General features: G+C 43.4%; 1 protein-coding gene across 1 annotated transcript; it reads right to left on the bottom strand.

Moving 5' to 3' along the window:
• Positions 1-1,419: 1,419 nt before the first annotated feature.
• WNT8A (Wnt family member 8A) lies at positions 1,420-9,008 on the bottom strand. Its single transcript, XM_089502807.1, has 6 exons — positions 8,938-9,008; positions 8,799-8,832; positions 8,333-8,471; positions 5,859-5,984; positions 5,375-5,517; positions 1,420-1,962 (listed from the first exon to the last, which is right to left on the bottom strand). The coding sequence occupies exons 1-6, from the start codon at positions 9,006-9,008 to the stop codon at positions 1,420-1,422; spliced, it is 1,056 nt and encodes a 351-aa protein (XP_089358933.1).
• Between the last annotated feature and the right edge of the window lie 5,196 nt (positions 9,009-14,204).

Genomic DNA, 14,204 nt, shown 5'->3' on the forward strand with positions numbered 1-14,204 from the left:
TCTACATTTTGATAACTTGTCAAAGTGTGGGTGGGTGCGTGGGTAGGTGGGAACTACTTTACTTAATGCAAAATGGTCATTAAGTCTATATTGTTTTGGTGCTCACCTAACCCAATACCATGTTTATCTCATCAAAAAATATTTTTGCAACAGTGGCATTACAATCACAGAAAGAAAACACGTGTGAACCAGGCTACAGCCAGCAGTTACAATTATTGGAATAGCTCTGGCTACTTGGACAGAAAACACAGATAATGTTGGCTGCCAAGGGGCTGCAGCTTTGTGAGGCAGCCCTGGGCAATGGGGAAAATCTGTTCATTGATGGGTTATTTATCTATTACATTTATACCCCATTTTTTCTACAGCTTATGTGGTACCATTCCTCCCCATTTTATCCTCCCAGCAATCCTGTGGAGTAGGTTACACTCAGTGAGTGTGACTGGGACTAAGTCATCATGGCTAGTATCCAGACCAGCCAAATTCCAATTCAGCACTTGAATCACAACACCACACTGGCTCTTCAACAACTTTGGCTGCATCTGTGCTACAGAAATAATCCATCTTGACACTACTTTATTGGCCATGACTCAAATGCTGTGGAATTCTGGGAACTGCAGTTATGTGAGACATTTAGCCTTCTCTTTCAGAGAGCTCTGGTGCCACAACAAACTGCAGTTTCCAGAATTCCATAGCATTGAGCCATGGAAGTTAAAGTGATGTCAAACTGGGTTATTTCTGCATTGCAGATGCAGCTTTTGAAATCTGACCTGTAGCCTCCAGTTTCTGGTATCACCAGAACTATAAACAGAAAATAAAAATGACTTGGTAGTGTGCTTTCAGTATGCTATAATGTCTCAAATGTCAACTGAAAATCCACAAAAGTCTACAATCTAAGTTTAAAAACTACCCTACATTGTATGGTAGTAATTCATTAACCCCTTTAAAGCACCAAAGAAACGTGAAACCTTCTACCTATCCCAGATTCCACCTTCAACAGTACATCCTCATAATCCTGCAGGGTGGACAAATCGTGGCACTCCAAATGCTTCTATCACCCTAACCAGCATAACCAATGGTGAAGAATGCTGGGAGATGTAGTGCAACAGCATCTGGAGGGCTACATTTTGCTCACCCCAAGTCTAAATAATGTGGGAGTAGAGAATGAGGCATATAAAACAGAAACTAGGTGATGCATGTGAGGATATTCAAAATGAACATCAGTTTGAATCTGAAAAATGGAGAAATTGAACTGTCCAGATTATCAAATAAGCATGATTAAAGTATATTAAACTTTTCTTGATATTTAGAAAAATCTGGAACATGATGAAGGAACATTTAACAAACACACAAAATTTACAAGACCCTTTGGATCAGTCTGCTGGAAGAGAGTCTTAGATAGTGGTTACAGAGCTGTTGCTTTTATCTCCTGGGTCCCCTGTTTCGCTTCCGGGTGTTATTGGAAAAAGAGCTGTCCCGTTTGGAACAATAATACTTTGTGATGACTTGTTTGCATTGCTGACATTTCACTGTACAACACCAGAGGAACTTGCAGTTGCAACTAGAAACAACTTCTGTCCTTGTTTCCTCTATTTTCAGTCCACAGTCCAAACAGACCTTCTTACAACTCCGTTTCTTGCCACTTTGCAGGCATTCTCGACCTTCAGTGCCACGAAGGCCCAGGCTGACATTGATGATGCAGTAGTTGGGAGAATCCTCCAAGAACACAAGATCTGTGGCTGGCACAGTGCTGAAGGCCTCATTTTTGGGTACATGACTCTCCGCACTGTTTCCTGCTCTTATCCTGTTGTTGTCCATTTCTAGCTTCTGAGCTTGGTCATATTTGGTTCTCAGGTAATTTCCAATTTCTCGGAAGTCTGCAAGCTGGAGCCAACAGGTTTGGATGTTGCAGCTCCCAGATACCCCATGGCACTTGCAAGTTCTCTTCATGGTTGTTTTTACAGCCTTGGGTGAGAAAGAGAAGAGCAGTTAGCAACACCAAGACAGTGCAAAACTTTCCCATTCCAAGTAAATCACATGAAAAATTAGTGAAGAAAAAAAAGGTTTAACTTAAAACAGAATCATAGTGTTGGAAAAACCCACAAGGGCCATCCAGTCCAACCCCCTGGCATGCAAGAAGACACCATCAAAACACTCCCAACAGATGACCCTCCAGCCTCTAAAGACCTCCAAGGAACAAGGCTCCACCACCCTCCATTGAATCCATTGCTCCATGTCCTAATCTCTGGAGCAGCAGAAAACAGGGTTGCTCCTTCTTCAATATGGTATACGGTCATATATTTAAACATGGCTATCATGCCACCTCTTAATCTTTTCTAAACATACCCAATTCCCTAAGCCACTCCTCATAGAGCATAATTTGCAGACCTTTCACCAGTTTGGTTGCCCACCTCTGGACATGCTCCAGTTTTCCAACATCTTTTCTTAAACTGTGGTGTTTATGTGGAACTTGTGTAGCTATAAGTAAAGATTCAGATGATCTAGTCCCAACCAGTTGAGAGAATCCACTGGCAATCAGTACTTTGAATTGGGCCCTGGAGTGATCTGGCAATCAGCCCAAATGGTGGCATATGTCCTAATTACCAGCTGATATATCAGTTGATACTTTTGAAGTTTCTTCAAAGGTAGCCCCACATAGAGTGCATTGGAGCTGTCTAGTCTAGCTGTAAGTAACACTTGGATAATTGTCGCAAAATTTCTTTTCTCTGGCTACAGTGCACAGCTGCAAATCAGTTGAAAATGTTATAAAAATGAATCTTCCTTCACGTTTGTTCTTGCAGTAATCCTGTGAAGTAGGATAGGATGAGAGATATTGACATGCCTGGGCATAGCCATTCAAGCTCTCCAACTTCCTGAAGTAGGAAGAAAAGGGTGCCCTGTCCAGGGCTACTTTCCATTGAGAGGACCAGTGACACAAATGTCTGGCTCTGAGAAAGTTCCCCTCTGCACCAGATGTTTGGCGCTGCCTCACTTTAGTGTTGACAGTGCTGGCCCTAGGCTTGTGCTCACCCAGAAAAATTCATGGTTGAGTTATTGGTTCATGTATTTGAACCTGGGTTAACTACTCTGGATTTTCCCATTCTTTAAAAGGTCTGGGAGAATCCTGGATCGGGTACAGCCTGGGCAAGTACTGCCTGGGGACGGAGCTGAGTGACAGAATCCATCCCTGTGCTTTTACATCCCGCACCTAGTGCAGGAATAAAAGCTGGTGCAATAATCTCCCAAATTCCTTTTTGTTCTTGTTTGCCTTCAAGTAGTTTCTGACTTATAGCAACTCTAAGGTGACCTTATCACAGGGTTTCCTTGGCAAAATTTGTTCATACATTTTTTTTCTTTGTCTTCCACTGAGGCTGAGAGAGTGTGACTTGCCCAAGGTAATCCAGTGAGTTTCCATGGCTGATTGGGGATTGAACCTTCTCTAGAGTCATAGTCCAACTGTGTAGTGATGGTAAAAGCAGATGGTATTGAAGAGGCATGATACTGCCTTTACCACAGCATTTTCTCTTCCTTTCAGTAGCCCAAATCCAGTTGTTAATGCCAACTAGACCAGACCCACCTTGAATTTTTATTTTTTGTGAAAGGGGGTGGTGGTTTAGAAACAAATAAAATCATCAGTGCCACTACTGAACCACTGAATCAATGGGTACTTTGAAAACCAGCAATTCAGCAAGTTCCATTGATTCACTAGGGTGGTATCCAGACCGGTGCAAAGCGCCGGCCTGGATACATGCTAGGGTTGCCTCAGGGCGTCCTTTACAGATGCCCCGCAACCCTAGCACGTAACCACGGCATTGTAATGGCGGTGCCCTGTCTACATGGGTGCCGCCATTACGACGTTACAGCCGCACTGCATCCAAACAGCGCAGCGCAGACGTGACGTCCTGGCGCTGCTGCAGGGTGCTTGTGGTGCCCTTTCAGTGGCGCCAGAAGGAGCTCCGCTTTGGAGCTCCTTCCACCGTGCGTATCGCTGGCACGGCCTTTAAACAGCCGCGCCAGCAATATAGAGAGAAAGGGGCCGAGTGGCCCCTTTCTCCCTTTCCCCGCCGCTATTGGAGTGTCCTTGGGGCATAAACAAACAGGTATTTGGTAGCTTCCACCTTCTTTAAAATGGGAATGTAAGTGAAGGTGTTGTGGAGATCAGTCTTCAAAGTATTTTAAAACACCCAACTATGAGTTAACCTTAACAGTTAAACTCCTCAGATGAAATTTAGCAAGCTTCACAAATTTCTTAGACATGTGAAATAGTTACATACTGAAGATTGCAATCTGATTCTATGCATGTTACTAGGGTCTTCTGTGCTCAATAGAATTTGCTTCCAGATATGTAATCATTGGATTATATCTTTAATTTTTAATCCAGGAAAATATCCAAGAGTATCAAGCTCCTATACTGACATAAATAAAATGCTGCCTGCTGTCTCTTTGTCTGAGGAATTATCATACCTTGTAGAAATAGTGTTCAGCATAACCAGTTATATAAACTACTGTTCTGTATAAAAGCAAATTAAAACATTCATTTTTAAAATTTCCCACAAATAGGAGTGAGCATCCCTTTTGTAAAAACATTCTTGGTTCTCCTGTAAAAATGAATGATGAGGAGATATAATGGAGGTTGCCCAACATCACTCACTGAGCAACAGTCAGGCAGCAAGGACTAGAAAGCAAATCTACCTATTGTTTTCTAAATGGAGAAGAGAGAATGGTTTTTCCCAAGTGTTTTGCAGGAACGTTTATACTTTGATGTTGTGTGCTTTCAAGTCATTTCTGACTTATGGTGACCCTAACGTGAACTTATCATAGGGTATTCGTGATAGAATTTGTTTGGAGGGGGTTTTCTTTGCCTCTTTCTGAGGCTGAGATAGTATGACTTGCCCAAAGTCACCCACTGGGTTTCCATGATCAAGCCTCCTGGTCTCCCAGTGTCCCAGTCCAACACTCAAACCACTAGATCACTATGGCTCTCATGTTTATACTTCCCTCATTATTAATTTGGTTAATTTGGTTTGTTACTATAATAATAATTATTATTTGTACACTGAAATAAAAATGAACTGAATTGTACTTTAAAGAAAAACAAACATAGAAAGGACAGAAGATGATTGTTTCAAAGCAAATTAGGAGTTCAGTTCAAAATGATTAGTTAAACCATCTTTATTTCTGAAAGTAACATTTGGTTGCTAAACCATGAGCCTGATAAGGCAACTCTGCCTTCTTTCAGTGTGAACAAGTTGTCCTATCCCAGTCAAGCCTGGGAAGTCAAAGAGATAGTTCATTCAAAGGGGAAAATGCCTGAAGGGACAGCTCTGAAGCATCTCTATAAATACAGGCCAATTCCAAAAGAAATATTTTGACTTACCAGTCTCCCTGCCTCATTATTGTGTAAATTCATTAAAGCTCTGGTATCATGTCCTGTCTCCAAAGCATCCACAAAGTGTTTTGAAATTTTTTCACCAAATTCCACATTATCACTGCAGCCACCCCAAATCCATCCTTTTCCACCTGAGGAGGAAAATGGCAGAATTTGTAATTAGTTCTATGCTGAAAAAGAAACAGGGAAAGCAAGCATAGACATTTTTAGATTGGTAGAGATGTGTGTGTACAATTAAGAAATATATTTCAGTCATAATTTCTGTGTTTAAAGGAAATTACATCTAAGATTAGAATAATCTAACCTTTAGATTAAATTGAACCTTGTGACAGTGGGAAGCCAGACTGGCTTCCAGGAACAGCACAAAACATTGCCACTAAGACTATGCCATATAAAAGCGTGAATATTACAACAAAAACTGTTAACACCCTTGTTCCACTAGAATGCTATCTCAAGAGAAGTGCATGCTCACCCACATGTCCATTTCTTGAATTATCGCAGCTACAACTTTCAAAATCACCCATGCTGCAGTTCCTGGCAAGTGTGTACATTACTCCAGCTGAGCTGATGGCATGAACAAAAGATGTCTCCCTGGTAGCTGGAAGAAAACAGGCAGCACCAATATCAGGAGCAATACATGAATAATATTTTTTAAAACCTTCTATATTCCTTCCTTGCTACATTCCCTTATATAAGTTCCATTAGGGGAAGGAATGAGAATATAACTGTACAAGGCAATTCACTCTCATGATGAAGGTTCTACAGATGTATTCAGAAATTTAGTAGATGGGCAGAAAATCATGCCACAGTGCAGACCTTTGAATTCTCTTTCCTTTCCTTTCCTTTCCATTCTTTCTTTCTCTCCTTCTCTCTCTCCCCTCTCTCTCTTTCTTAACAATGGTATTATTCCTTGTCTAAGACAACTCTATGAAATTTAGGAGGTCACCATAAGTTGACTTGGAGGCACACATACTCTCACATACACATCCATACAGTCTCTGCCAACTTCTTTTTTTCAGTTAGTCTCAAAGGTGCTGCGGGATCTCTCTACACACACATACGCACAGTATGGGGAAGGACAACATAACAAAGTATTGGGTATGGGGGTTAACTAAGTTCATGTCTATTATTTTTGTTGTTGTTGTGTACCTTCGAGTCATTTCTGACTTACAATGACCCTAAGGCAACTCAATCACTGGGTTTTCTTGGCAAGATTTGTTCAGAGGAGGATTTGCCTTTGCCTTCCTCTGAGGCTGAGAAAGTGAGATTTGCCCAAGGTCATCCATGGGTTTCCATGACTGCATGGAGATTCGAACCCTGATCTCCACTACACCATGCTGGCTTTATTTTTATTGTATTAGGTAAATTAAAATGTTTAGAATTTTTCTTGATGTATATTATTTGAAAGTGGGGAATAGATCGTCCTTTTTTTTTTTAAATAAGAAAACTTTAAAGGCAACTGCTTGAAAAAGCAAGAATATTAACAAAATACACAACATTCTACAGTCGCTTCGTCTTTCACAGAGTCCTGTGCCAATGTCCTTAGCATGTAATAGGAACACAGGCAGATCAAATAGTGTTGTTGGTGAAAGTGCTGTCACTTGATATCCAAGTACAAATTAACAGACAGTTGGCAATATTATGAGACTGTAGGCTGCTGCAGGTCTTTTGCAAACTTAACAAGGCACTAAGTCTTGTTGCTTATAATGAGCAATAATAAACAAGTTTAGGATTTGCTCAAATAATTTCTTCTGTCATTCTCAATAAGCAAATCCCTTTTGCAAAAAATCTCCTGCAACATGTGTGCTGAGGCAAAATATTTAGTAGTAAACATTTTCTCAGTGTATTTCATGCACATCACATGGTCTATGTATCACTACAGGCTATACACACATGAATAAAAGACAATTTAACTCAAGAATAAAAGAAGTCTATAATCACAACTTTACAACTCAACCAACCAGTACCAATACAACACCATTGACTTGTTCTGCTGGAAGATCTTTCAGTGTTGTTTTTGAAAATTACCTTGGAATTGTTATTATAAGCATTTGTGGAAAAAACAAAACAGTTAGATGTTAATACTCATTTTTATTATTGTTAACTGGGGTGGCAGTCTTATGTGTCTGGGACTGTGATCCAATGAAATCAATGAGGATCACTTCTAAATAGCCATGTACAGGACCATACGGGGTCATTTGTACTGTGTGATTGTTATCCCTACGTGTCGCTACTTAACGTTTTGAAAATTGTAAGGTATTTAAAAGTTTTTAAAAGTAAACAGAAAAGCCTAAATCCTTTTGTTAGTTCTAACAACAGTAGATTATAGAATCAATGGTACTATGTTAACAGTTGGGTAAATTCACTTGATTCAGTGGGTCTGCTGTAGTCCAAATTCACAGTGGTATTTAGGTTTATATTTTTAAGACAAACAGTCTGGTTGAAAATTTTCCTTGATTTTTACTAAAAAAAACAGAGGAGGTTCAGTTTAGTCTGGAAAAAAATATTTTGGCCCAGGAGTGCTTCCACTAATCCCTCTGAAGCATGGTAGAAAGCAAGTACTGACAGAAAGGAAAACCAGTACTTGGACTGTTGGGCTAGGACAAGGTCCCAGGTTCAAATCCTTGCTCAGCCAAAGATCTCAGTGGGTAGCTTAAAATTATTTTTGTGAGGAGAAAAGAAGGGAACTCTCCATGACCTCCTAAGTCCCCTAGAACAAAAGCAGGAGAGAAATGCAATAAATAATAATAATGAATTAACATTTTATTCACGCACCTTTTCCATCTATTCTCCTATTCCACAGTCCAGGCTTAGCATTGGAACCAGAAACCAAAGTCCTGGTAAGCCCTGGGTCCAGTTACACGTGCCTAGGTTCATTATATATTTTGCTTGTTACACAGCTCAAACAGCCTGTCAGTAGAAAAGAAGGTACCCAAATCCACTTACCACTTCTAAGTCTATTGTGAGTGGAAAGCTGAAGTGCACTCTCTGGACAATTCCAGCGTTCCCAGGCAAACTGGTACTTACATTCTTCGATCCCAAGCTGAGCACCAGCAGCCACGCTAGTAGAGTAGGTCAAATATGCCTTTCATAAACCAAATAAATAAATAAATAGTAAGTATTTATTTTCCCTTAAAAAAAACCCAACATATCTTGGAACACCCATTTATATTCAGTTCCCCATATTCTGTAGATTTTGGAAGGCATCTTAACTCTATAAGTATATTGATGGATGCATTTCATCATTACAGCAGATTATATCAAAAGCAGAGATTTGGAAAGTTACTTCTGTGGATGATAACTTCCAGAATCCCTCAACCAGCATGGCCACTGACCATTCTAGCTGGGAAATGCTAACAGCTGGAGTGAAAATGTATTGACTCTTCTGGTAAGCAATGGAGGGAGTAATTACCTTGGGTCCTGTCATGAGAAAGTTGTTCACAGACCTGAAGGAGAGGGAAGAAAATGCAATAAAATACCTAGCATACATAAACACAACAATAACAACAACACACAAGCATGACTAGTGGTAAACAGGCTTGAACTCCTACCATGCTGATGTGTTGAAAATACCGCTGTATATCCCAATAGTTGTAAGGATAACAAAGATGCTTCTCTTCATGGTGAATCTGTATTCCACCAGCTGGCCTCAGAGTCCCTTCACTTCCACACACACATACACACAGAGACTAAAGGGTTTTCTCAGAAAGAAAGCGAGGTACACTCTCTATAAAAAGACAAATAATCCCAGCAAAAAAGAAAAAAACCCACAACAACCAAGTCTTGTGGCCACTTAGAGGATCACAATTTATTATGGCACCATCTTCTCATAGGCCAGACTTTGCTGGATGCCAGAATACAAAGTTGAAGTAGTGCCCATCTCAGTTATTTATAAGGTGGACTCCTGAATGGCAGGAACCCCCATTCATTTCACACCCAATGATGAAAGAGCTTCTGATCCAATGGTTGACAAGACAGCCAAAGGAAACCGCCTGATGATGCACTTCAAAAGAGAAGGAGTCCTTCCCCATCTGAATTTCTATAGGGATCCTGAAGAAGAGCAAACTTGCCTAACAATAGAGAACTTTTAATTCTATTAAGGGAGTTCTTTGCTTTGAGAGGGGATGCACTTGCTTTCTCCTTGAAAACAAACATACACCCACCCTAGCCTTCATCAAGGTCTCTCTCTCTCTCTCTTTGGCTTTCTAGTCACTCCCCAGCTATCAGGTTGTAATTTTGGCTATCAGAGAATATGCAGACCATCTTTGATGCTTAAACTGTGCCTTTCAATCAAGTGCCACTGGCTGCTGGGGGAGATTGTAGGGCCATTGGGCAATCGGGTTTGAGATCTCCACACCATGGAAGGAATGAGGCTCCAGAGACTTACCTGCTTGGTGCACTGGGGATATGGAAAAGGATAAGCTACAACTTTGGCTGGATTTCTGGCAAGAGGAATTTATCCCGCATGCTTCCTTCCTTTGATTTATATACCATTTTATATCTTCTTGGTACTCAATGCATGCTTGCAACAAGTTTTTGTAAAAGGTACAAATAAAAATTAATGTCATTCGCCACCGCTTTATCTGTCATGGCTCTATCCTATGGAGTCTTGGGATTTGTAGTTTGTTGTGGCATCACAGTTCTCTGAGAGAGGTGGTTAGATATTTCACAAAACTGAAAATCACAGAATTCTATAGCATTGCACCATGACAGTTAAAACAGTGTAAAACTGGATTTATTCTGCAGTGTAAGATGCAGCTGAGGTCCTGGGAGATCAAGATTCTAGTTCCCATGGAATCATTAAACTCATTGAGTGATCTGAGGTCAGTCAAACATCCTCCCACACATTATCTCTCTGAGCCCGAACTACCTCACAGTTTAGCTTACTTGTGAAGATGAAGTAGGGAGAAAGAGAGCCATGTCTACTCTCTCCAGCTCATCGGTGATGATGTGTAACATAAATATAAGGAATAAATGAATGTCTAACAAACGTTTTCTGCCAAGGAATGTAGAGCAGACATCAAATGGAATGCACAAATTCTCATAATATGTACTAAAGTATTAAGTAAATTATTATCTTGACACTTTTTTAAAGGAACAATGAGGCTGTCAGCACTGCTGAAATAATCCACTTTGACACCACTTAATCTGCTATGGCTCAATGCTATGGAATCCTGGGAACTATAGTTTTGTGAGACATTTAGCCTTCTCTGTCAGAGAGCTCTGATGCTACAACAAACTACAATCCCCAGAATTCCATAGGATTGAGCTACTGAGGTAAAACAGTGTCAAACTGGATTATTTCTGCAATGCGGATGCAGCCAATGAAACATTTAACCATGGACAAAATTATTTTTTGGTCTACATCTCCCAGAATGCTCCAGCCAATATGGACAACAAACTGATTAGGGGATTATGGGAGTTGTCCCCCCCCCCCCCCCCCAATTTCTCCCCCAGGTCTGGTATTTAACCAGTTGCTTTCATAGACAAATTCCACATTACTGCAGTAAGACAAAGTGAAAAAAGGCCTGAGGCTCCTTCAAGGCAGTTGTTCTTTGACTCCAAATTTATTAGCAAGCCATGGAAGAAACTTATCATCACCCAAGATCATGTGAAAGGGAAACCTGGAGCCAGTCTGGAAAAGCTGCTAACAAACATTTGCAATCAGGGGATTAAAATGTGGGGGAGAAGGGAGAGTAGTGTTAATGTAATGAATGTAAAATGCTGTATTCTGAACACAGAAACCCGCCCCACAAAGAGAATTTATTCTCTGCAGGGAGGACAAAACTCAGCCTAGAGTTTAAAATAATAAATAATAAAACTTTTATTTATATACCGCCCTTCCATTGATCAGGGCGGTGAACAACATGGTGAAAACAATACATACATAAGACAAATTAAAAACAATATAAAAAACCCCAGTCAGCCGTCCGTCTTGCCGTCAGCGGAGAGAGGGAGGCCATCTAGGACTTCACTCGGGGAATGCAGTTTGAAATAGAAGGGTTTTTAAATCCCTTCTAAACTGGGCCAGGGAGGTGGCCGAGCGGAGCTCTGTGGGCAGCGTGTTCCAAAGGGTCGGGGCAACGATGGAGTATGTCCTCCTCATAGTAGAGGAGAGTTTGGCCCCAGGGACCCTAAGTAATTGCTGCCCAGAAGTTCTGAGGGTGCGGGGCGGAATGTATGGGGAGAGGCGGTCCTTCAGGTATCCTGGGTCCAAGCCATGTAGGGCTTTATAGGTAATCACCAACACCTTGTACAGTACCCGGAAGCAAATAGGCAGCCAGTGCAGCTCTTTAAGCACTGGTGTAATATGGCTGGTCCTGGAAGTACCAGTGACCAGCCTGGCCGCCATATTCTGTACCAATTGTAGCTTCCGAGTATGGTACAAGGGTTGCCCCATGTAGAGCGCATTGCAGAAATCCAATCTAGAGGTTACCAGAGCATGTACCACCGTTTCAAGGTCCCTCTGGGCCAGGTATGGGCGCAGCTGGCGAATGAGCCGAAGCTGATAACAGGTGTTCTTGACCGTCTCATTCACCTGAGATGTTAGGTGAAGCGACGAATCAAGAAGCACCCCCAGACTGCGTACGGAGTCCTTCACAGGAAGCGTGATCCCGTTCAGGACAGGTGGAACCACCGCCATTCCTGGACCAGGGGAACCTATCACGAGTACCTCCGTTTTCTCTGGATTCAGGCTGAGTCGGTTTTTCCTCATCCAGCCCATTACTGACTCCAGGCATGCCACGAGAGGAGAGACGCCATCCTCGGTCACTGCATCAGTCGGAGACATAGAGAAGACTATCTGGGTGTCATCAGCGTACTGATAACCCCGCGCCCCATGTCTCCGGATGATCTCTCCCAGCGGTTTCATGTAAATGTTAAATAGCATGGGAGACAGAATGGCTCCTTGAGGGACCCCAGTTGTGAGGGCCCTCTTATCGGAGCACACGTCTCCCAGCTGCACCATCTGGAACCTCCCAGAGAGGTAGGACCGGAACCACTGGAGCGCAGTGCCCCCGATTCCCACCTCTGCCAGGCGTTCCAGAAGGATACCATGGTCTATGGTATCGAAAGCCGCTGAGATGTCCAAGAGCACCAACAGGGACACGCTTCCCCTGTCGATGCCCAGACGGAGATCATCGACCAAGGCGACCATGGCCGTCTCAACCCCGTAACCCGCCCGAAAGCCAGTTTGAAATGGGTCCAGATAATCCGTTTCATCCAAGACCGACTGAAGCTGGATTGCAACCGCCCTCTCGATCACCTTCCCCAAAAATGGCAGCAGCGAGACTGGCCGATAATTGTTATATACCAGGGGGTCGAGGGAGGGCTTTTTAAATAAAGGTTTTACAATGGCCAATTTTAACTCAGATGGAAATTGCCCTTCCCTCAGAGATGTGTTAATAATCCGTCGCAGCAACAAAGTTACTGCCGGTCCCCCCTGCGCTGCTAGCCATGAGGGACAGGGATCGAGAGAGCAGGTTGTCTTCCGAACACTTCCGAGGATCTTGTCCACATCATCGGTACTTACCAACTCAAACTGATCCAGTTTAATGGAGTCCATGGAGGCTCTGGATGCCTCTACCCTAGGTTCTGCTCCAATGCCAGCGTTAAGACCTTCGCTTATCCGAGAGGTTTTATCCGCGAAGAAGTTGTTAAATTGGTCACAGCAGGCCTTAGAAGGTTCAAGGATCTGGTTCGGGGCGGGAGGGAGCTGAGTTAGCTCCCTGACCACCCTGAACAACTCTGCTGGACGCGACTCCGCGGACGCGACACGAGCAGCATAGAACGAGTTCTTAGTTGCTCGTATCGCCTCTCCGTAGTCCTCCAAAAGGCGGTCTAGGAGAGTCTTGTCGGCCAAGCGTAGGTGTTTCCGCCAGCGGTGCTCTAGCCGTCGCAGGACCCGCTTCCTTGCCCGGAGATCTTCCGTATACCAGGGCTTACGCTTGGAAGCGGGTCTGAGAGGGCGCTTGGGAGCGATACTGTGTATAGCCCTAGAGAGACCGGTATTCCAGATACCAGTCAGGGCATCAACAGAGTCGCTGTCACTCCCAACCATGTATCCCTCTAAGGCTTCCTGGAACCTATTGGGTTCCATCAGCCTTCGAGGGTGGACCATCCTAATAGGTCCACCACCCCCGGGGGGGATCTGGGTAGCGGCCTTGATTTTTGCCTCCACGAGGAAATGATCCGTCCATGACAGGGGGGAAATATTAGTTATTTCCACCCACGGATTTTCCGCATCCGAGCAGAAGACCATATCAAGTGTATTACCCGCGAAATGCGTTGGACCCGCAATCAGCTGGGACAGGCCCATGGCTGCCATGGTATCCATGAATTCCCGAGCCGCACCGGGTGGAACATAGCTGGCCGTGAGGGCGATGTTGAAGTCGCCCAGGACTAAGAGCCTGGGCGTCTCCAGCATCAGCTCCGCGACCAGCTGTGTCAGCTCGTTAAGGGAGTCCGCTAGTGCACGGGGTGGTCGGTACACCAACAGAATCCCTAGACTGTCCTTAGCCTTTAGGGTCAGGTAAATGCACTCGATAAAGGACGTCTGCCGGATGTGGTTCCTGGTGAGAGACAAGGTGTTCCTGTGTATCAAGGCCACACCCCCCCCCACCCACCTAACCTGGGCTGGTCCTTCACCGAGAACCCAGCAGGAAGGGCCTGTGCCCACACAGCGTCACCCTCAGGCCCAAGCCAGGTCTCGGTAATGCAAGCCAGGTCGCAATTAGTGTCCTCCAACAAATCGTGGAGGATGTGGGTCTTGTTGTTAATCGACCTGGCATTGCACAGGAGCAGCGACAGGGTTTGTGGC

This window comes from Sceloporus occidentalis, unplaced genomic scaffold, assembly GCF_023333645.1.
Source record: "Sceloporus occidentalis isolate IW3139 unplaced genomic scaffold, rSceOcc1.0.p SCAF_1, whole genome shotgun sequence".
Taxonomy (NCBI): Eukaryota; Metazoa; Chordata; class Lepidosauria; order Squamata; family Phrynosomatidae; genus Sceloporus; species Sceloporus occidentalis.